The sequence below is a fragment of the Gambusia affinis genome, linkage group LG22 (genome assembly GCF_019740435.1).
Source record: "Gambusia affinis linkage group LG22, SWU_Gaff_1.0, whole genome shotgun sequence".
NCBI lineage: Eukaryota > Metazoa > Chordata > Actinopteri > Cyprinodontiformes > Poeciliidae > Gambusia > Gambusia affinis.
The window spans coordinates 4,029,074-4,053,428 of record NC_057889.1 but is presented as its reverse complement, the minus strand read 5'-3'; the positions used below and the strand labels follow the sequence as shown (position 1 = coordinate 4,053,428).

Genomic DNA, 24,355 nt, shown 5'->3' with positions numbered 1-24,355 from the left:
AACCAAAAACAGAGCAAATAATCACAATTACAGAGATTCACAAAATATAGTTTTAATTGTTTCAGATTTGCATAATACAGGGTGTCCAAACTTACTTGTAGGCAAAGAAAATAAAACAAATCAACCAGTAATTCAGTTTTATTTATTTATTTGTTTTATATATGTAAAATAATGTTATTATTTTAGCTCCAAAACTTTTTAAAATTTTTGCTGCATTGCTAAAAAGACATTTATTTAAAGAAATGTTTGAACAAATTTATTCTAATAAAAACAGGATTTCCTTCAAAACAGGCTCTATATTTAGGAAAGTTTAATAAATTAGAAGAAATTATGGTAAAAGTTTTGTTGTAAAAAGACAAATAATTTGTGTAATTTTACCCTGTTTACAAATTAAAAGTCTCCACTCTTTTTATCATCTTTTAGAAAATTAGATTTTTTGAAAATACTGAGACTGAAAACTATAAATTCATGAGTCATAATATTACAATTTATTTCTCAAAATATTGTGGCTTTATTCTCATAATATTATTTTTATTCTCTTACCGTGGCTCTAGTACTGCGTGATACTTTTAAAGTTAAGTAATCGACAAAGTGGCTAAATTACTCCTTCAAAAAATTATTTAGAAATCAATTTTCTAGTTTAAGGTAAATACACTGTAAGAAAAAACAAAACTTCTCAAATTTACGGTTAAACACCGGTAGTTGTGGTTGTCAGAATTTCAGCTGCCGGTATTTAACCGTTAATTTGAGATGTTTTTTTACAGTGTATGTCAAAAGATAGCTTCATAATAAATAAATCACGTTTAGATATATTCTGTGAAAATAAAACATGTCTTAAAATGAGATTTCTTGAAAACATGAATTTCAGAGCAAAGTTTTCTGATTTGTTGGGAGTCGGAGAGAAACGGAGGCGCAACAAACGGCGAGTCGGCGATGAAGGACGAATCACTCAGAAAACTGAGCCTCTCCAAACCCAGTCAGTGACAGAGATGAACATCAGATTAAAATGTTATCTGTTCTTACATTCCCATCTAGTGTTTATTTTCTGCTTCCAGTTTCCTAAAAAAACTTTAAAAAGTGTCAGTTGAGGTGAAATGTTCAAATCTGAAGAAGCAGCAGGACTTTTACTCTACAAAGTAATGTTGTTTCTCTGTTTTAATGTCCATATGATGCTTTTAATTTTATATTCATTAGCACATCTGATACTGACCTTCTTGTTCCCATTAGTCCAAAACTTCTTTCTACTATTTTCCCAATCAGATCTCAGAAATTCTGGTTTCCAAGACAAATTTTATCATCTTTAGCTCTGAACAGATGTTTCTGTCTGTGGATCTAGTTACATGTTACATTTTCTGCTCCTTTTTCCACAAAACACCCAGCAGGTTTTCATCGCGGTCGGTGATGTGGCATCATGAGGATTTATCACACACACACACACACACACACACACGTTTTGGAGGAAAGCTTTCCGGGCAGGAACACACACTGATGGAAGTGTGTGTGTGTGTGTGGGAAGGTCTGATCCGCAGACAGATTAGGCTGCTATCAGAGATCTCCTCAGGCCGGCCCTGAGATCACACACACACACACACACACACATTTTGAGAGATTTAATGTCCCAGATTTCTGACAGGCTGCAGAAGTGACCTGTAGTTAAAAGTTTCAGCGGCTTTTAGCCCCAAAACATAAACAGTTTGAGGTCGCTGCTGTGAAATGTTAGAATAACAGAGATTTTCTAGAAGAAACAAGGAAATTTCTGAGTTTGAAAAGTCAAAAATGTGCTGAAAGAAAATTTTGAAATTTTTAGATTGTTAGAAATTTTCTAGAAACAAACATGGAGGAAATCTTCCACTAATGGAATTGTTTTGATTTTCGAAAGTTGAAAATTTGCTAGAAAAACTCAAACATTTTGAGATTAATCTTAGAAATTTTCTAGAGAAAACTTGGAAATTTCATTTTCAAAAGTTTGAACTTTTGGAAATCTAAATTTTTCCAAAAATAAAACATTTTTGACCCTGGACCTGATGTGTTTGTCCAGTTGATGCAGAAACTTCTACATTTTAATTGTCTTACAGTTTAAAACGTAAATCACACCACAAAGTGTTTGTCTTTCTTAACAAAAGGTAGAACCACGATGAGATGATTCACCAAATCTGCTTTTATTTAATTTATTAAACTTGACTAAATATAGAAAACATTTGGAAAGAAGTGACCCAAATCCTGTCCTTATTGCTGAAAATAAATCTGCTTAATCGAGACCAAAAGAAACTGAAAACTGGATGCTTTTCTTTTAAAACTGCAAACATAAAAAATCAATAACGGAGTATTTGGGCCATTGTAGGTAAAAAAAAGTAATAAATTTCCACCAAAAGATTCCGAAATTTTGAGGGTATTCTCAGAAATTTTCTTCAAAAAATGTGGAAATTTCTGAATGATGTTGACAAGTTTCAACTTTTGAAACTCAGAAATTTCCAAACGTCAAAAATATTTGACATTTTATTCTGGAAAATTTCTGAGATTAATCTCAATTTATGAGTTTTTTGACAAAACTTTACAACTTTATTTGTAGATATTTTGAAAATAAATAAAATGTAGCTTCTTTATTTGCTTCATCTTAGGGTGTTTTTTTACTCAATTTTTGCCGCCCATTGGCTACAAAAAAACATGTTTATTATATATTTTGCACAAAATGCTTCTTGGATAACGAGTTTTTATCCTGCTCAGGTTCTTAGTCTTACTTTCGTTTGGTTTTTCTGTTTCTCGTCTTTTCCTGAGTGACTAAACATAACCAAACACGTCTCCTTTAGGATTCATTTTTCACTTGCATCCCAGCTGATTGTGGTTCTGTTTCTGATCCGATCTTTTCTGTTTGGTTCTGTTTCTGATCCGATCTTTTCTGTTTGGTTCTGCAGGTTCGACTACCAGGAGCTGCTTCACAACTCCAGCTTCTGCTTGGTGCCGCGGGGCCGCCGTCTGGGGTCGTTTCGCTTCCTGGAGGCCCTACAGGTTGGCTCCTGCTCAGATTAATCTCCCTGCCTCACTAACAGATGATAACCAAGAAGGAAAAACATGAAAGCATTGAATAAAAGCACAAAATGTTTATAAAACGCAAATAATCAAGGAAACTGTAAAACCAACAATAAGCAACAATACATTTAGCAAGGTTGAAACGATTAATCGGCTCAATTGTGATTAATCATGATGAATTGCAATTAATTGTGATTAATCGATTATTGAAATGATCATCAAATAATTGATTAGTTCTTAACTGAACTTTAGAGACTCAAAAAAGGTCATCAGTTAAAAGAACAACATGTTTAGAGCAGTAATTAAGCCAGATCTGTACAAAAATATTAATTTTTTGCATAAAAAAAATTACAATACTAAACAACAATACTAAAAAATTTTAGTATTGTTGATTTTTTGGATATAAAAAAATCCAAAAATAGATTTTCAAGAATAATTTGGAATCATGTTCCACAAAATTGAATTTGCGATTACTGAACGGCAAGGAATCGTTTTTAGTAATGAGTGTCGCCACCTGCTGGTGCAGGAAGGTAATTAAAACATTTTTATTGGAATCCAGCAAACTGCAGGTTTCTGAAGCAGTTTAGTAAAAAAATAAATACATTGCCTCAAAACTTTCATCAAAAATATCCCACTTTTGGAGCCGTTATTTTCCTTGTTCCATTCATATTGTGTCATAATTAGTAGCAGTAAGTCTGCGGCGCTCCAGCTGAGCTCCTCCACCAATCAGGCGGCTCCCTGTCGCCCTCCGACAAGACCGACGCTGAATTATATCAGTATTGACAATCTGTCATCTCCCTGAAATAGAAATGGCCTGTTTCTGTAGATACGCCACAGAGAAGACTTCCTCTCACCACAGATGTGTTCATCTTCCATTAGCAAGTTGTTTCTGTCCATTTCACTGTTTTCACAATATTTATCAATCCATGCCTCCTGGATGAAGTCAGCTCTCATGTTTTTCTGTTGGATTTTTCATCTGTTAGACATTTTTTACATTTAATTTTGACTTCATACACTCTTTTAACACTTTTCATTTGTGAAATTGGAAAATACCCAAACTGCTCCTGAGAAACATGTAACAATGAGGTTTAAAGATCTGTAAATGTGTTTGATGTTTTCCTCTCAACCTTTGCGTTATTACTTAGTTTTATTAATTTAAAAATTTTAAATGAAACTTATGCATACAAAAATGAGAATTAAGCTTCACGAACATCTGTTCAATCTTGAATAGTGAACCAAATATACACAAATACTTTTTCTGGCAACATCTAAAAGTTTAAAGTTGACCTATTAATCTTCCTTGAACAAGTTAATAATTCTTAGATCATCAAACTTTCATTTGGTCCATTCAAATTGAGATATTTTGGGGCCTCTTGTCCCTTTAAATCCAAATAAGCTGCTGCTGACTACGACCCCCAACTCAACATTTACACTCAAACGTCAAAATGTTACACAATCGTACATCTTTGAAATTAGTAGAGGATCCTGGACAACCAAGAAGATGCAGCAAGTGGTTTCTGGGTGGTACAAACGTGCTGGAGCTCCGCTTGGGTTGCTAGACATAGTTGGGTTGTAACTAGTTACATTTACTCAGTTACATTTACCTGATTAACTTTTTTGATTTACTTTTAGGAGTATTTTTATTGCACTGTACTTTTGACTTTTACTTGAGTAATCTTATTATGAAGTAAAATTTCTGGAGTTTGTCTCTTATTGAAACTATTTTTATTGAAAGAAACTGATTTGGGAAAAAAATTTTTTTAGCTGATTTTGTTATTTTTTGTTACTGTCATGAATTATTGTCATTTTTGTTCTTAAAATCTTCACATAACTTTATGTTTTGGTCCATCTGACAATGTAAGTTTTAAATATTACTTTTTACCAAATACGTTTTTACTGTCACTTGAGTAATTTCCTGGATGGCTACTTTTTACTTTTATTTGAGTAAAAATATGTTGAAGTAGTGCTACTCTTCAACATAGAGTTGTAGTTTTGGGTGCTCTGCCCACCTGTGTTGCTAGGTGACGGGCAGAATTCCACTGGGGTTGCTAGGTAACAGTCTATGCGTGGCTGGGGTCACTAGGTGAGGGGCAGAATTCCACTGGGGTTGCTAGGTAACAGTATATGCGTGGCTAGGTGAGGGGCAGTTTCTGCTGATTTGTGACGTTACATTCTGTTGGTTTTTGAAACCACTAAAAAAATTAACATACCAAAAACCGACTGAGTGATTTTATTTTATTTTATTTTATTTTATTTTATTTTTTTAATGTTTGGGTTGTTTTGAGAAACAGTTGAAACCCAAATGGAAATACAAAAACATGCCAAATGTGAACTTTGCGTAATACATCCCCTTTAAAGGTTTATGAGAAACAATTTAAGATATTTAAGGGTTTCGTTCCAAAAACCACGAGCTGAATAGAGAGTTGTCAGAATAAACGTGAAACGATGAGTCAAAGAAACTACCAAAGTCAAAGTAATGAAACCGTTTCTGAGGCGGATCATCGATCACGAACTCGGCATTTGAGGAATCTCCTTTAATCTCTCAATCTCACTTGATTAAGAATCCACTGAAACTTGAACTTTCAACAAAAATATCAGGCTTAGGCTTTTTCATTTTTAATCTTTTTTTGGCTTGACCCTTTCTGCTGCGTCTCAGACTAATTTTTCTATTATTATTATTCTTTTATTTCCTTCTTACATCATCTACATCTGACTTGCATCCCAGACTGTGAAGGAAGGATAAAACATTTTTTAATTTACCAAATAAAACCTAAAAGAACCTCTAACCTTCTTTCCATTATTAATGTAACTTCAAACATTAATGTCAGTTACACTAATAGGTGATAACTTCAAAGTATTCCTGATAAAACTAACACTTATAATTAAAAGTGAGCTCTGTGGCTGTTAATTTATTCCCTGTCTTAACATTTTAGCTGAAAATTAGCAAGATTTTTTTCAGATGAGGCACTGACTATTAAAAAAAAATATATACATTTACAAAAAAAGGATCAAAAATCCCTTTAAACACAGTTTAACTGGGCTATAAATAGACAAATCTCTTCCTCATTAGCAACAGACTTTTAAGAATCTCTTTATAAAATAAATGTAACACTTAGCAGCTCAGAGAGCGATGAAACCTGCTGCTAATGAATTAAGCCCCACAAAATGACTCTTTCAAATATCGGGGGCTTACTGGAAAATAAATAAATGCAATTCATTTCGTCTTTAATCTTCCTGGCAACTCCATTTGTTTGAGGGAAACTTAGTTGAAATGCATTCAGAGTGTCTCATCAGAAGAAAGCAATCAAAGAGGATAAAAAAGCCCTCAGTGAAGGAAAGAAAAACACTAAAAGCTGATCCCTCCCCACATAAAAGTCAGCTGTTAGGACTTTTATGTGTCACTGAAACTCGTTTCCTTCCCTCTGCTGTGAAATCATGTCAACAGTTTTAAAATAAAATCATCTCCACGCTGTATTTCTTTTCTTAACGATAAAAAAACGCTCCTTTGAAAGAAGAATTCATTACTTCTCCTCAGCCGACACCAATGTGCTTAATAAACAGCCTGAATGTGGAGATGGTTTTTGTTTTCCTTCAGCTCAAGTGTCAGAAATGTTTCTCATTATGATGAGCAATTTATCTCAAATATGTGATTTCCAGTCTTATTAGGACGTTCCTGTTTGTGTTGCTGGTTTTTGCAGGCGGCCTGCATCCCGGTTATTCTGAGTAACGGCTGGGAGCCGCCGTTCTCTGAAGTCATCGACTGGAGGAAAGCCGCCATCATCGGAGATGAGAGACTGCTGCTGCAGGTAAAACACTGGAAACAGAAACCATGTGGAAATGCTTGGCTGTAACAGCACAAAAAGAGATAAAAAGTGGGCAAGAAGAAGATATTAAAACTGGAGAATCCTTAAATGTTGAGGAGAGAGAAAAAATATGTTCAAGTAACTGCTACAAACGGGGCAGTTTTTCCCCAAAATGGCCACCATCAGCAGCCAAAATGGGTCGAAGTCAGTGTGAAGAAATGCAAACAACACAAACAACATCACCGCTATCGCTCTTCAGAACTCCGCCCACTCCGCCATGATGGACGTCAAAACAACCAATGCTGCTCCAAACCTGCCTAGAAACAAACAGCCGGTAATTTCACAGTTTAGGATTGAATAGGTCACTATTTTTGATAGGGAAACATGTAACTGTGGGGAAGATGAGACAGTGTTATTTTGCATTGTAGGAATAAAACAAGTTAATTAGAAACCTTAGTAATATGAAAATAAAACTTGACATTGTTACTGCTAAACTCAGGAAGCAGAGGATATCAGGCTATATCAGATTTTTTAAAACAGCATAAGTTGTATGATAGGCTACAGGGAGTTTTGTGTCATGTGGTCCACACTCCTTACCAGTTGGTGGCGGTAATGCTCACCTAACGTTTCTTGCCAACCGCCAATAAATTTCAAAAAGAAGCAGCAGCCGGTAGCCCAAAATCATTTTACATAATTTAATTGATTTCACTTTCAAAATGGTCAGAGGATGCTGAGCGGTGAGCTACACAACCAGACGAGGGCAGAAACCAAACGTGTCATTTTATTGTGTAACTTAACGATGGATAGCAGCTGTTAATCATCATGACTGTGTTGGAACCTATTAAGAATTAGATTAATGTATTTTTTGCTAAACTATTAGCATTATTTGAATGGTAGATCTATTGTTTGTTTATTTATTTTTTAGACTCTCCTCCTTGTCTGTCGTCCTCCTGCTGTGATTAACAAGCAGAAGCAGCTGCTGTGGTTGAAATGGTTGTTTGGTGAAGGAATGAGGGGTGAAACATTTTTCTACCACAAATTAACAGTTAAATTAAAAAATTTTGTACGAAGTCAACTCTGAGAATATTCTGGTATTTTTATAAGTAAAGAAAACACTTTTTGAAACCAGAAAACTCTCAGCCAGTGCTTTTTATTTTGAGTGAGTCGAAAACCTCCTCCTAAAGAACGACTCTGGCATTTTTGATTTTTGGACCTTATTAGGATGCAAGAGTAGCCGTAACAGACTGGCAGCCCTCGGTTTAATCATGGCTTTGCAGCGAACACTTTTTCACAAGGTAAGAAAATTAACGTTCACATACTTTATAAGTAAGTATGATTAGAAAGATATCAAATATTTAAACATCGAGACAATGCCGCGCCGTCACGTAGCCTAGCATGTATGGGGAAAAAACTGGTTAGCATCTCGTTTATTTATTTATTTTTTCCCCTTTGTGGGCTCTAGTGTCCCTCATATGACGGTAGGCTGACAGGAGGCAGGGAGAGAGGGGGGGGAAGACATGCGGCAAATGTCTGTCGGGTCCGGGAATTGAACCCGCGACGGCCGCGTCGAGGGCTCAGGGCCTCCAAATGTGGGTCGCGCTATCCCCTAGCCACCAAAGCACGCCCCCTATTGACCGTTTTTATTGTTCGTTTTAAGGTAAGGTGACCAGATTTCTAAGACTAAATCTTGAGACGTTTCTCACTCGGCGATAAAGAAGCAAATTTATTAAACTAAAATGGAAAAAACTGGGACAGATAAGTTTACATATTTACTAACGTTTAAACATTAAAAATCAAATATAAAATCAGGAACGTGTCTCCCCACACAGTGGTAATAATACTATTATTAATAATAAAAGTAATAGCAGCAATAGAAAATATTGGGGTAAATTGTGTACATAGTTTGTAAGTGACCATGCAAATACATGAATAACACAGTTGGTATCTCTGTTAATGAACAAAAAGCCCACAATGGTAACAGAAGTAACTTGAAACTGACAAAAGTAATAAAAAATTGTTTACTGACAAATTGATAAAAGTCAGTCACTGCTTTTAAATTGCTAAAACTTATTAGCATGTTTGTGTCTGTGATGCACCTTTTGTCTCATTTCTCCCAGAACCTGTCTGGTAAACTCAGCCTCACTTTTTTATGATTTGCTTTCCTCCTTGGTCGTTTCACCTCAAGTCCACCTTGACCTTGGAGTTCACCTTTACTTTCTGGACTTGGTTATCCAGAAACACTTTTAGTAACCAATCATATCATAATTCTCTTGCATTTGTAAATTTTCTTCCTGCAGCCACAGCCAGAGATCGGCTCCAGTTCTATGGACCTTAAGTTTCAGAATAATCTGTACAACTGTAGTCATCTTGGTTTGACACTTTCTTATTCTGTTGAACCTCAATTTAAAACAATGTCTGATTTTTCTTGGTTAATTTTCAGTAAATTTTAATTTATTACTTTTGTCAGTTTCAGGTTGTTTCAGTGCCACTGTGGGTTTTTCAGTCATTAACAGAAAATACCAACAACTTTGTCCACCTGTTAATGTTGTGCATGAATGGACACATTACTCTCCATAAATACATGAGGTGTGTGTGTACAGCTATGTAGTTGATATGTAAGGACATTGTGTGTGTTTGAGATGAGTCAGGAAGTCCACCAACATGAGCTCATCTCTGGATCTGCAAACCCTCCTGGGTCTGAAGAACCACATGATCATAGAGGTCTGGATAGAATAAGAGCAGAAAAGATTATGTGAAAAACTGAGAAAGACCACAGATGATAGTAAAGAGAAACACTTAAAATACAACATAGGAGACACATTTAAATAATAATATGTTTATATTTGATATTTCTCTCCAGCTTTGTCAGTTTTTCTGTTTTCCTCATTCATTCAGTTCTATCAGAATATTTTTCTCCTGTCTCATCTGGACTGAACAACATCTGTTGTTACGCGCAACACGCTCACTCACGCTTTCTACTCCCTGCCATATAGAGTCTCTGGCTATCGGAATAACAATCCAGAGGAAGCTTTTTTTTCTCATTTATAAAATACTAAAATCAGGGACGACTTCACCTGGGGACACGCCGTCTAAAACAGGGACGTCTGGTCACCCTGCTCTTGCTGTACTAGTTGTTGATCTCCTGGAATAATTAGAGACGTCTTAACCTCAACATGTGGTCCGTTTCAGACGAACTGTTAATCAAATTGTTTGTTCCTTATCTGTCCAAACAGAGGTCCTTTCCCCAGTATTGGGCTCCGGCCCGGTTCCTTTGCAGGCGAGCAGCGGAAAGGTCGGGTGCCAGAACATTCTTGCACAACATCTCTCCAAATTTGAGTTCCTTCTTGACTTCTAGGTCAGATTAACCCAGTCCATTTGACACAGTCTATTTGTTTTAGGTTAAAACCTGTCTTAGTGCGATCCAACCAAACAGCATAATTTTTAACAATTTATATAATTGTACTCCTTTACAATTTCTTGGAAAGAGTCTTGGATATAGAGGCCCAGAAGCGTTTAATGAGGCTGGGTTTTTTGGCTGGTTTCACTATTTTCTCTGTGCAAATAGAAATGAAAGCCTCTTCTACCGCTGAACTGTTTACACCCAACAGTAGGAGAACATCTTTTTCTGAGCAGCCTACTTTTTTAGAGACTGCTCTCAGTATGTTCTTGCTGAAATTGTTCAGATTTCTTTGAATGTCCTTCAGTTCTTGCATGTTGACCTTGGCACAGATTTTCTCGGACATCCTCTCTATGATGGTTTGGAGGTGATCGTACTTGCATGTTATTCTTGATTTTGCTATGGCCTTGATAAGAACTGCATTAACAAGCAGCATAATGGATGTCTGCTGCTCCTCCTTCTCTGCGACTGGCAGAGAAGAGGTCACCACAGTGGTGACCTCTGTGGTGACCTCTGACTCCTGCTTCGCATCAACTAACTGTCTGCCATTTGAGAGGATAGATTCTTCTGAAATCACATTTTCCACTGATTGAACTGTCGTTTCTTCATCCTCTGGTTCCGGTGAATCTCTATTGCATTGGTCTTTGCTGTATATTTCAAGGTTCTTTGTCATTTTGACTCCTGCTGCTTTGTTGTTGTGTTGTTCAATGGGAAGAGGAGCAGCTTGATCTCTAGACTCTTGGTGTTCAGTGGGTTGAAGGTCATCCAAGGAATTACCTGGGATCTCTAAATGGTGTTGGTCAGAGATCGACTTTTTCATTTCATTATCTTTTGGCAACACCTCAGAGATTTCGGCTTCCATCATTTCCAGACGTGACTCCTTTTCCTTCGACGTAAGATGAGTTGCCTTTGTCAGATCTGAACACTCCTCTGCAATAAATTCATCCACCTTCTGTATATCTGGTTCGCTCTCATTAGGAATCAAATCGTTTACACTAGTGATCTTTGAAAGTTCTTCCAAAATGAATTCATCCACCATCTTCAGATCTGATTCCTCGTTCTCAGAAACAGGACTGCTGTCATCTGTCTCGTCTGTTCCCAGCTCAGAGTCTAAGTTCTCATGGATATCTTTTCTCTGTTGCTGGTCTTCAGCTTTTTGTTCTGTCTGACGATGTTCTTTACAACGACATACCAACAGTTCCTCAATCAGCCGGAGGGCGTGTGGAAGGATGGAATCCATTGCGTCCGACCAAGAGATGTAGCGGACCACAGAAGTTGCTGGATCATGTGTGGAGCAGACAGATCTCAAGGATTCCTTGACGTATTTGAGGAATAATTCATTGAAACAGTCAAAGCTCTTGGGATGAATTTTCCCTGTAATCTGAAGAGTGTCTGCAAATGTTGTTAGCAGCACATTGCCGAAGATCGTGTCCACCTCTTGGGATCTGATGCCCTGCTTAGGGATATTGCAGAGAATGAAGGTGCAACATTCATCAATTAAGTTTAAAAGCAGTTCCTTCAAGCTGGACTTGGTGTTGCAATCAGGCTTCCCCATGGCCAAATCCAGGGTCTGTTCCAATGAAATGGACCAAAAAAACTTCTCAATCATTGGTGCGATCATGTCCCCGGAAAAAACCGGGAATGCATGAGTCTTTGGATTCTTCAGGTTGCTCATGGCTTCTTGGATGTGCAAACTCTAGGACAATTAAATAACTATTTCGTTTAAACCTCAAACGATCTTGATCTCTCACCAGCTGTCTCTCTTGAAGAAAGTAGCAGAATGAAAGAATTGCTGCCTGAAATACAGATAAAACTCTGTGATGTCATATAAGACTCTGTGATGTCATAACAGACTAGATTCCACCCAAGAAGGTTGAGTCAACTTAGCAACCGTTGCTAGGTGTGAAGAGCCATCAGCCACATGATCACAGAGGTCTGAATAGAATAAGCTCCGGGAGCCAGTGGAGAGCAACAAAATGACATAAACCAGGAACAACAGGAAAATAATGGGATTCAACATTAAAGCAAAACTAAACATAGGAAACACAAGAATAACTAGAAACAAGAAATGAACATAATGAACTAGAATAATAAAGAAAGAACTGAAGAAAAAGACTAATCTAATCACAGAATAATAGTGAAACTAAAATCAATCTCCTAAAGATCCTAACAATATCACAGTTTTAAAATCATAAATCCGTCTTTAGTCATTGAAAATTGTGAAAAAGAAAAAATTCTCATGTATTTTGAATTTACTAAATTTAACCTCCCTGATACTGCAGAATATGTAGCAATATTTAAATAAAAATTTAAATCAGTAAACATGTTTTCTTACTGCTTTTACAATGAAAATGTGTAAACTAATGAGTTGACAGCTGTTTTTTTATGTAACTACTGGATTTAACTCTTGTAGAAACTAAAAAATGCAAAGTTTTCCAAATCCTCCTCTGTTCATGGTCTTTATTAAGCATTATTTTATTTCAAGATGGCTCTTGTGTTAATCACATTATTATCACAAGTGCCATATCAAGTATAATCATTTGCACTCACACCAGGAGCTATTTATACCAGCAATGCATTTCTCTACAAATGGAACACCTTCTGTTCCCTGTAATGGCAGCTGCAGCGATATTTAGATTTTCTAATTGCGCTTCGTATCGCCGCGCGTCACCTGGGCGACCTTTCACACCATCTGGACGGCCAACAGACGTGTGCTTGTTTGTATTTTGGGAATTTCTAACTAAAAGTGTCGGCCTTTTAATTAGAGGGTCTCTGCTTCCTGTCTTCAATCAACACTTTACAAGAAAATCCAAAATGGGACGAGATATAAAAATAAATACCGTGGTCTGTGTTATAAATCTGGTCTTTTCAGACATGAGGCATTAATAAAAGCCTCCTTAATGCACCAATACTTTCTTTTTTTACGTTCCCGTCTGCAGAGCTTGCTAATTGTTGGTTAGGCTTGTTCTGACAGACTGTGATGCACACTTATAATTAAGTTTGAGGAAAAACATATTCTTCCATTAATTCATGTTCTGCAGAAATGTCAAGTTTTCAATAAATGAAAATATAGATGCAGAGATAAAAGGAGAAATCTTCTCCAAACAAATCCTGACGTTTTCCAATTCTCAGAAATAAAAGTTCAGGCTCTCTGTTCAGGTTGCAGATAATGGGCAATTTTCAACATAAATCAGACATCCTGTGGTAGTTCAGCAGCTTCTGTACAACGTGCTTTATTTGTTCAAACAAAAACACTTTCAGTTTCATTTTTACACCAACAAACCAGAAAAAAAGAAAGAACTTGTAAAAATTTATTTACTTATTCTCGTGTGTCAGAATGATGATTCATTTTTTTATTGTGCACTTTATTTACATTTAGAGATTTCTAAAAATACTATAATCAATACAAAAGCAACAATCAAAGGGCATAAAATGCAGATTTAAACATTAAAGTATTTATACTATATTTATACTTTTACTGTTTTTAATTTTCCACTATTAAAGACCTGAATATTTTTTGTAATTTATGACCCATAAATTTGCAAAAAAATTATAAATGTATAAAAAACTAAATTTAGTGAAATAATAAAGTTAGACGTTTGCAACAACCATCAAAATTTTATTTTTTTTCTAGCAAATTCACAACTTTTCTGCAGAAAATATTGAAGTTCTTACTTATAAATATGTGAAATTAATCTCAAAATGTCTGTTTTTTAAGCAAGGAATTTATTTCTCCGTAGCCATTTTCCTTTTATCTTCATTGGTCTTCATATTCTCTATACTTTTCTTTCAGTGAATTATATTTTCTGACCTATATTTAGAAGTTCACTCTTTCCAAAACTGCTTCAGTTTATTGACAATTGCAAGCAATCGTTTCCTGACTGACATTTCTTTTTCAGCCATTCTGCTGCAGATTGACCTCTGCATGACCTCACATTTGACTCTAAGATACAAGAAGAGGTTATAGTGAAAGTTTTAGAGCTGAAAAACAAGCCTGAATTGTCGTCTCTCCACCGCTGTTCTTAGTCATTTAGAGTACTAGATTTCTCAGGAGACTGTGGCTGGTAAAAGGAGTTCACTTTTACAAACAATCAGCAGCTTTATGAGAAGAAAGTCTGAAAAACACATCTTCAGACTGCCTCCGGGTGCAAACTCCATCTTATCTTCAGTCTTCTTCTGCATGTCAGAACTTTTTTGTAACTTTTAAATAAGTATCAGCCGAGAAGCTCTGCATCTTAAAAGATTACAATTCTTCCTGAGGGTTTAGTTTTACTTTTCATTTGTCAAATATTCCTGGGGGACAGTAGATACTGCTGGCAGAGTGGCAACAAAGGAAATGTTTCCATGCAGTTTTTATACTAGAGGTAGATGTTAGGTTGTCAGCTTTTATGAATTATGTAAACCTCCCTTCATATGCGTTGGAAAAGGGTTTTTTTTTTTAATCAAGCAACAGAAAAATTGGAAAAAAATTTTAAATATTGTTTGATTTTATTGATCAGTTGTTCTCCAGAGATATACAGCACAATTCACATTTTATATGTTGTTATACTTTCATTTGGGTCTCAGCTGCTTTTAAAAACAGCCCAAGTGCTTAAACAATCTCATCCAGCCATTTCCTTCCGGGTCGGGTCGCGGGGGTCGCAGCTTCAGACGGGAGGCCCAGACTTCCCAGCTCCTCCTGGGGAATCCCGAGGCGTTCCCAGGCCAGCAGAGAGACACAGTCCCTCCATTTCGTTCCTGGAAAACACACCTAGGCTATTTTAAAATTTGGTCAACTTTAACATGTTATTGCTGTGTTTCTTTGGTATTTCAACATCTGAATGTTCATGGTGGGAATAAATCTACTCGAGTTTTCATGGAGTTTGATCTCAGAATCCAACATGGCTGCTTTCCTTATAAATCCGACTCATTCATTAAAAACTGTTTTTGTTTTGTTTTTTTTTGTGAAAAACTGTACGACTTCTATCAGCCAACATTTTGTCATGAAGTTTGGAAACATAAAAAGCTGATTAATTGGCTATTAGCTTATATTACTGGCTAGCAATATAAGCACTAGCTTTCAGTGAGTCCTTTAGTATTTTTGATAACTTTGAAAACATTTAGCATGCTGTTTTAAGATATTGAAATGATCTTGGTCATCTAGGATTAAATTCTCCGTTTGTTATTGGTTACATATAATTGTTTCTGAGTTGATGGAAGAAGTTTAACAAATAACTTTAGCACAAATCATGTGACGTATCCTAATCCATGAACTTTCTTTTAGCCGTTTTTAACCAGATGCCTGTACCTTTTCACTAAGAATAACCAGCCTTTATTTCAAGTTTATTTTAAAAACATAACATATAGGAGTGAAATGTACAAATCAAATGTTAGATTTTGTCATTTGGTGTGTAAATGGTTCCAGGTGCTAACACAGTCACAAACGGTCGATCAAAGCGCCAGTCCTCCAACGCCCAGAGAGTTGAATCTCATTACTTTCAATTACGTCTCTGAGAGCTCAAATATTGGACTGTTTAATATGTAGCGCGTCTGTTTCCTCCCCCATGGAGACGAGACGTGGAAAACAGACACCCAGGAATTCAGATAGAAACCAAAATCCCCCTGCTGAGAAACATAAACACAGTTAGAGGTAAAGGAGGAGAAGACAATGGAGCTGATTTGATTGGTGGTGTTTATATCGCCCCGCTGAGAGCTGAAGAGTCACCAGCAGAAATCTCACACACTTTATACTCATTCTGATGTAAACATTTACCCTTATTTGTCTTTAAATTATAAATAGAAGTGTGATTATTGAGTGTAGGTAAGGAAAAAGCAGGTTAAGAGCCCAAACTTTCGAAGCATTCTACAGAGTAATCTTTTTAGTGAAAACACTTTGTTTAATTAAATGACAATCAGTATTTTGGTTTCTGTTAATTGTTGACCTTCAGTTTTGTTAGTGGTTGTTAATTTGCTTAGGAAATTATTTGGCACTCCTGCTGCTAATGCACCAGTAGTGGAGCTAATTTAGAGCTTTAGTGCTTTTGCTAATTTTGAAAATTGTAGTGCTTTTAGCTTCCCCTAAATTAGGGTTTCCAGATAAATTGTAAAGAGCTAATTTACTTCCCTGTTTTGTAAACTTTCAGTTTTCAACCATCAAGAATTATTCAAGTAGTTTGACGTTTATACTCATGCTCTTATTTTGACGTGGCGGAAGACTGTTTATGCAGCAGCTCCATCTCCTCTCCTTTTTTATCCAAATGACTTAATTTTCTAAATACTATGTTGATGTTGTGCTATAGTGCAACTAATATTTACATTTAGTTCTTTAGGGTTAGCGCAGTAAATGTTTTAGTTAGCAGTGCCACAATATGTATTCCAGTAATGCCTGTTGATGCATATTCTACACATACCCTGTCACAGTGGAAGCAGGCTGCCATGGTTGGAGTTTTGCCCAGTTTTGTCTTATTCATTAATTTTAATACTAAATGTAGATGAACGTGGTCTCCAAATTGAAGTATTTATACTTAATTTGTGGTAACAAAAATGCTAATTTGTTGTACATAAATACAAAAGGTCAGGGGTTAAAAGTCAGGATGGTTTGCATCATCAGTTATAAATATTGATGCTAGACTGTGAGCTACATTTACTCCATACTGAGTTTTACTCAATCCAACATGAAAGTAATGAGATTCAGTAATCCAGACAATAAAAGATTTAACTGTGTTAAGAAAATGACTTCTTGGATAAAGTCTTTGATTTGAAATTTACTGCAGAGAAATTTTTCTTCTTGTTTCTTGAAAATGTGAGGTGTAACCTGAGAAGGCCTTTCTGTTTTTCTGATGACTAGAGGAGTTAAGGACGATGGTTTGATTTGTGGATCAAGCCTTCGTTTGGAGCTTCTTGTGCTTTTAATGTGTTTTCTTGTTGCTTTGCCAAGTTTGAAGGTTGCTGTTGATTTTCCAGGAGATTGAAAAATAAATTTTCTTCTGCTTTTCGCAGCATGACACAAAAGAGGAAGAAATCTAAGAATTTGTTCAACAGGAACATCTGACAAATATCAATCGAAGGTTTTCAAAGGAATTTCAATAAATGAGATCATAAGTGCCGTTTCATTTGCAGTTTTTCCTCAGTTGCTTTGGTGCGTTTTTTGAATTATTTAAAAATTTTCAAAAGCAGCAAAACACAATGAATCATCTTCAAAAGCCAGTTTAAAATCCTTAGTTCATAATTAAATATTGTATGTAATCATTGCATGGATGTCCAAAAGCATTTTCTACTTTGTAAATTGTAAAATCCTTTTTTGATGTGACACAATGATGTGAAGATTGAACAAGTAGTTTTGAGAATCTCCTTTCTGAAGCGAACCTGTAATAAATTCTCCTTGCATGGACTCGTCTGTATTTACCGAAATGTGAATCCAGAACACTGAATGATGGACAGAAGATGGAATTAGAGGTGGGACAATCCTGAGGGGGAAATTTTCTTTAATCTCTTCTGCTTTCCACTAAATTACCTACGCTTCCTCCACCTGTCTACCTGTCGACTCTCTTTTTACCCCCCTCTGATTCTTACCCTTCACTCAACGTTGTTTAAAATCTAACTTAATCTATCCCACTGTCATGTGAACAGCCCTCCTCTGCTCTCGCTCCAGGTTCCCTCCATTACCCGATCCGTGGGCCGTGACAGGATCCTGGCTCTCCGCCAGCAGACTCAGTTCCTCTGGGACGCCTACTTCTCCTCTGTAGCCAAAATAGTCTTAACCACTCTGGAGGTAAGAATGCAGAAAACGGTCTTAGATGAGAGTTTGTGGATTTGGGTTGTCAGAAGCGCTTCATCTATAATCAGCTAAACTGAAACATCTTGTTCTGTGCTGTACGTTGCCCCCAGCTGTGCATCACCTTGGAAAGTTAAGCCCCAAGAGTTTCTTTCTCCAGATGACAGTTATGTTTTTATCCAAAGGACGATTGTATATTCGCAAAATGAAGTTGCTCTGATCTGCAGAAACAATTGGAGAATATTTGTCTTGTTCAAGATCTGTTGGGTTTGAAGCATCAATGATAAAAATGAAATTCATCCAGTAGGTTTGTTTGTGCATTTAGTTTTATAATGTATTTGTTCAGACATGTTCATCGTAGGCCTGATCAATAAATCAATAATTATATATATCACAACAGACACGTAATCAATATCAGTTGATGATTTATCTGAGGAAAATTGTAGATCTCAAACTCTATTGGCTCGCTAAGCTAGCATGGTGGAATCAGCTCACACTCATTCTTTGGTTACCTAGCAACAACCTGTTGAGTAACTTACACAGCAGCAGTTTCAGGTTCCTCCACAGTACCTCATAACTGCTTAAAAATAAAAAACAGCGTGGAATAAAACCTGCGGATGAAACGGGAAATATTGCTCCACCAGTTTGGCTGCATTTCAAATATTTAAAGGAAAAAACAAATCAATAATTATCAATATCACCGATATGGAACACTTGTATCTCTAAAAAGTTACATCCCAATTCCTTTAACCCCCCAAAAATCAGATCTGTGCCACTCCCATGTGTGGAATTAATTTGGATGCATGTATGATTATATTCAAAGTGTCGTCCATCTGAACGGTCACGTTGCATCTTATCTGACTTTTACTTCATCGATGTGAGATTTGTGTAATAATTCTGCACCAGAAGAAGCCAAACGCCATAAATCTGGATGTAAACAGTGACTGGAAATTAGGACTGAAAGAAATCTGAGTCAGTGAAGCGCATCACCTCACAATCCAATAGTTGGTCCCGACTTCACATCCATCCGATTTCTCTACAGATGTGCAGAAAGTTTTCTGCAAAAAGCCGCTGCTGCTGAATGTGCAGATTTTTTTCTTTTCTTAGCTTCCTTTATTAAACAGAAGTTGTACAGATTCACAGCAAAAACACAAAATATTACCAAGTATTTTTGGTCTGGTTTCTATTGCAAATATCTTGAAAAAAGACAAAACTAATTTACACGTATCTTTTCAGCAAGATATAAGAACTTGTTTTAAATCAATAATTCCCTAATATTGATTTAGTGCTAAATTCACATGAGAAAAACGTTTTGCTACAAGTGAAATTATCTGCCAACAAAACTAGAACTTTTTTATTGACTCATATAGATTGCTGAAAGATTGCTTGTAAATTAGTTTTGTTTTATTTCAGGTGTACTAAGATATTTACACTGTAAAACCAAAATTACGTGAAATTTTGTCTTTTTGCAGTGTTCTCAGCTGAAATCATTTGTTTTTCAGTCATAAAGGTTAAAAATTCACACAGTATTCCTTATTTCTATCTGGACCGAAGGAAGATATGCGTTTTTATGGCTGCCGCTGCCAAAACAAATAAGTTATCTAAATGAGCGTGCATGTTGTCATGTCGCATCACTGCTGCACAGCTAAATGTCAAACCTTGAGCTCTAAAATTGCCTGTTTTATCTGAACATCCAGGTTTTTTAAAGTGTTTTGCTAAATGCTCCTCAGAGTTTTCTTCTGCTTATCTTCTGCTGCGGAACATGTTGCCGTTCTGTTTGTCAAAATGTTCCAGCTGCCTGGAGAAAGCAAAGACTGAATGTATAATTTTATGAGAGTTCATAATTACACAAAACCTGGATCAGCTCTACAGCTTTGATTTGACTGTTTGTTTACGTTTTTACCAACAGGTAGAATAAAACAATGTTCAGGTAAAAACCTTGGAACATTTTCATCTGGCTCTCAAAGGTCTCATAATTAAATAACTCAAAATAAGTTTTAAAATTGTAAATGTTTAATACATATTTACACATTTCTAGCAGACTTGGCTATCTGAACTAACCTCTACCAGGTCAGCAGATCTGAACTGATTATTTCAAGGAATAGTAAACGTTTACTTAAAGCTGCAGAATGTAACTTTTATATATAAAGAATGTACATATTGATTGTCACCAGGTTGTGACAATACGGGATGAGTCAGATAATCTGTGAAAAAATCTTCTCCGAATGCTAACTAGGAACAACCAATCAGAGCCAGGAGGCGGGTCTTAATGATGTCAATCATCCTCTATGTAGGCCTGCTCATTTCCTCCCTCTTTCTCTCAGCTATGCTACAGCTGGCATATTCAGGATGAAAGGTTTTTCTGTGACGTGAGATCTTTCTTCACCTTTAGTCATGCGTTCACAGTGTTGATTGACAGCGCTAAGCCCCTCCTCCTGGCTCTGATTGGTTGTTTTTGGTCAATGTATTTCTTCAGAGTAGATCGATGTTTTCACAAATTAGCTCTCATAAAAACAAAAAACATATTTTTTAATAAAAGTTACCAACTGCAGCTTTAGTTCGACCTCTAGATAAGATTAGTCAGTTTAGATTGATGTTTTCATAAGGAAAGACTGAGACTGTTTTACTGTGATACCAGAGCTGATCAACTATAGAAATCTGGCCAATAAATTGACTTGGTGGGACTTCATTTCTGCCATAAAGTTGCAGAATAATTGTGACGACACCCATAGGTTTCTATTCATTATCAATTTAATGTCAATTCAATTCAAATAACTATTTTGGTCGATTTCAAGGCACCGGAGTAGAACAAACAGAAGGAGAAGTGATAGCTGAGACGATGTAATTCATAAAATTCATGCTAGTGAATAAAAAAATAACTTAACCAGCCATGGTAACTTCTACCTTCAGTGTATGGACAGGAAATCAGCCTGAGATCTAAACACAAGATGTGAAGTTCCTGAAATGACGGAGATTCTGGATATTTAAGAAGTTGTATTGTGTGTGTGTCGGCGTGTGTGTGTGTGTGTCGGCGTGTGTGTGTGTGTGTGTGTGTCAGAGAGCCAAACGTCTCCTCTTGAGGCTTAAGAGCCACTAGACGCCTCATTGAATGCCCGACCCGTTTGAAGTGAACAGAATGAACTCGCCTCGTTGGGAGGTTCTGGAAACCTTCGTCTCTTTCTGTTCTGAGTTTCTCCATCGCTGCTTCGCTCGAGTCCACAGGGACCGTTTGGATCTCACATCACATTAAATAATAATCCTCTCTGTTACACACAGGCTTCATGAAAACAGAAAGACAGAGATGATCACTACTGCATACTGTACCACGTTTTTATTTTATTTATCACTTATTGCTAAAAAAAAAAAAGTGGTCAAAATTGTCAAGATTTCTCTGTTTAAAATTCTAATTATTAAATGCAAAAATTTTACTAAAATTATCTAAGAACACAAAGTTAATTTTCAGTTATTGTGATTTCATGTATTTGCAATGTGAAATTTAACAGATAATTTTCAACTTTCAGTGCTGGAAAAACATTCGGGAGCAAAATCCTGCAGTAATGAGAAATTTTCTTAAACCCACAAAACTCTCTCAGAAGATTTTGACGTAATAACAAACGTTCTCGTTAAAACTTTCTCGTTACAAAAAAGTTTTTTGTTGAAATTGACGAAACATTTTGTTAAAATGATAAAACTCTTGATAACGAGAAACTTTCTCATAATAACGAGTTTTTGTTGAGCCACCAACTGCAAAAACCTGAAAACGGGACAATCGATTTGCCGTTTAAAGCGTTTTAATATTTAACCTAATCAAACAGCAGCGGTTATCATGCACACAGATTAATAAGGCGATTCTGAGGCGGCAGATTTTCTGTTGCACAAACAAAGACCTTGGTGACTTCACCAAATGCCCGGCTCTAGCAGAGGATGAAATTAGACAGATGTCCGCTGACAGTCGTGTGCTGCCGGCCAGATGTGCTAAGGAGCCCAGAGCCGCGTGGCACCGGGCTAAACGGGAGTAATGGAGCGTTGATAACTGTGGTGTCCCACATGCAGCAAGCCTGGCACTCAAACAGCGTGTGTGTGTGTGTGTGTGTTTTCTAGAAAGAGTTCTGCACAGAAAGATGGAGTCGAGCTTCAAAAATACTGTCCATTATTAGCTTCATTTAACTATTTAAATGGTTCTCAAATAATTCGTTTATTGAAAACATTTGAAAAATACTTTATTGACCCCAAAGGGAAATTAAAGGTTGTAACTCATTAACTCAAAGTCCTTCAGAGTTATTGTAGAGCTCCTGTAGCAGTCAGTATTACAGCAAATTTGTAGAAGCCTCTGACTAAAGACGTTTAAAATTTGTCAGTAAACCTGTTTAGCAATTAGGGATTAAATAAATTTAGGTGCCACTGTATGTTTACTGTGAGATAAAGACATTATCTACATTTCTTTTGTCCATATGATTGCATAAACTGAAATTATGAAAATAAATTTGCTTAATGGAAAAATGCCAATTTAATAAAAACTCAAGTTTTTGCTCTTGAATGAGGTGATTATTTTTTTTACATCTGAATCTGTAAATTTTGCTAAGTTGTAATGGGGAATTTTTTTTGCATCACAAAGTCAAGTTATCAAAAAAAAAAATCCTAGTGGAACTAGAACTGGGTTGCTAGGTGACAGGCTGGGTTTGGCTGGCGTTGCTAGGTAACGGTGCCAGTGGAACTAAAACTTTCCACCAATATTTATGAATTATTGACTTAAAACAAAGTTCTACATCTTGTTGAAAAGTTACTTATTTTGTTTTAAGTGTAGGAAGATATTTATACTTAAAACTAGATCAAAATACTTGGTAAGATTTTTGTGATTCCTTTTACCTCCAATTGTCTCATTTCTGTTGTTTTTTTAACCTGAAATCTGCAGGCAGGTTTTGTTTCAGTTTCTATTCCAAATTAACTCTCGTTTATTTTAGGGGATTTAGTTTTTCTTTTTTTTCTGTTTCCTCCAGATCATTCAGGACAGAGTGGAGTCTCACGTGTCCAGAAATCACCTGCTGTGGAACTTCCTACCTGGCGGTCTCTTTGCCTTCCCACAGTACTCAACTGACCCTGCCCAGTTCCCTTTCTACTATGCCATCCTGGGTAAGCACTGATTCTCTACAGATGTCTTCAAATTAAATTAAAAATCCTCAGTAGTTGAAATATTATAAAAATCAGTCAGAATGTTTTTAGGTCTTACGTTTTCTCTCAGGTAAATCCTTGTAAAAGTTTGAGTTGTGTACAGAAATCTTCCTTGCGTTCGACAACTAGAGGTGGTTGAGGCTACGGGTAACTAGCTGCTAATAGCACAGCTAGCATGCTAGCTACGCTTCTGCATCTGTCATGGTTAGGTGTAAAAAAGAGTGAATTTACACAAACAAGACGCTTTGATTTATAATAAACAATTAATAAAATTTTAAAGAAAAACAAGGAAATTTCTGAAAATTTGTTTAAAAAAAATCTAAAATTTGAAGATTTTCATAGTTTGAAGAGTCAAAAATTTGCTCCAAAAATTTTGATTAATCTTAGAAATTTACAAAATAAACATGGATATTTCAACTTCTCAAACTTCTTCTGAGGGACGTTTTGAGAAGTTGAAAATTTGCTAGAAAAATATCTGAAATTTTCAGATTAGTCAGAAATTTTCTTGAAAAAAAAAAAACATGGACATTTCTGAGTTTCAAAGGTTGAAAATTTGCTCAAAAAACTCCACAACTTTGATATGAATCTCAGAAATCCTATGTTGTTGTTTTTTTCTAGAAAGAATCCTAGTCTAGTCCTAAAATGTGATGTTTTTTCACAGAAATTTACCCGTTCTTTAGATCTACAGTAGCCCTAATGCAGCGTTACACAAATAGTTTTTGCCCCGGGCTCAGTTCTGGTGCCAGCCCAAACGGGGCTCAGTGCATTCTGTGAGAAATAAACTGTCATCTTAGCACTACAGGAGTCAAAGCATTATATTTATGCATTTGGCTAAGTCGCTGTTTGTGAAGAAAAGGTCTAAAATCCAAAGATTTGGTTGAAGGTACATGAAGCCGCGTCTTGGAGAGGGTCAGCCGAGGTGCGATTCCCCTCATGAGAACCGGAGCCCAGGGTGTGATTTCACCTTGGGTCGCCCGTTGCACTCCATCTGGTCAGTCCATGTTTGCCGCATTGGCCAGGAAAACACGGAGAGGAAACGGAGAGCGCAGACAGCTCAGAGGGAAAGTAATGAAGCGTGGGCAGCTGGAGCCAAGAGGCGCACCGTGGTCCACCTACACCGCCCACCGCTGGAGACAAACGAGCGCAGAAGGTCCTTGGAATAAAATATCCATGCTCCTGCAAGCAAGTCTGAAGTCAAGGACTAAT

At 36.4% G+C, this 24,355-nt stretch overlaps 1 protein-coding gene across 5 annotated transcripts in view; it reads left to right on the top strand.

Annotated features, from left to right (window-relative positions):
- Positions 1-24,355, top strand: part of LOC122825094 (exostosin-1) — a 215,388-nt gene that overhangs the window by 168,983 nt on the left and 22,050 nt on the right. For all 5 annotated transcript variants that reach the window (XM_044106170.1, XM_044106171.1, XM_044106173.1 and 2 more), the window contains 4 exons: positions 2,913-3,006; positions 6,726-6,833; positions 17,858-17,977; positions 22,978-23,110. In XM_044106170.1, coding sequence (XP_043962105.1) covers positions 2,913-3,006; positions 6,726-6,833; positions 17,858-17,977; positions 22,978-23,110 — 455 coding nt within the window. The remainder of the gene's footprint in view (positions 1-2,912; positions 3,007-6,725; positions 6,834-17,857; positions 17,978-22,977; positions 23,111-24,355) is intronic.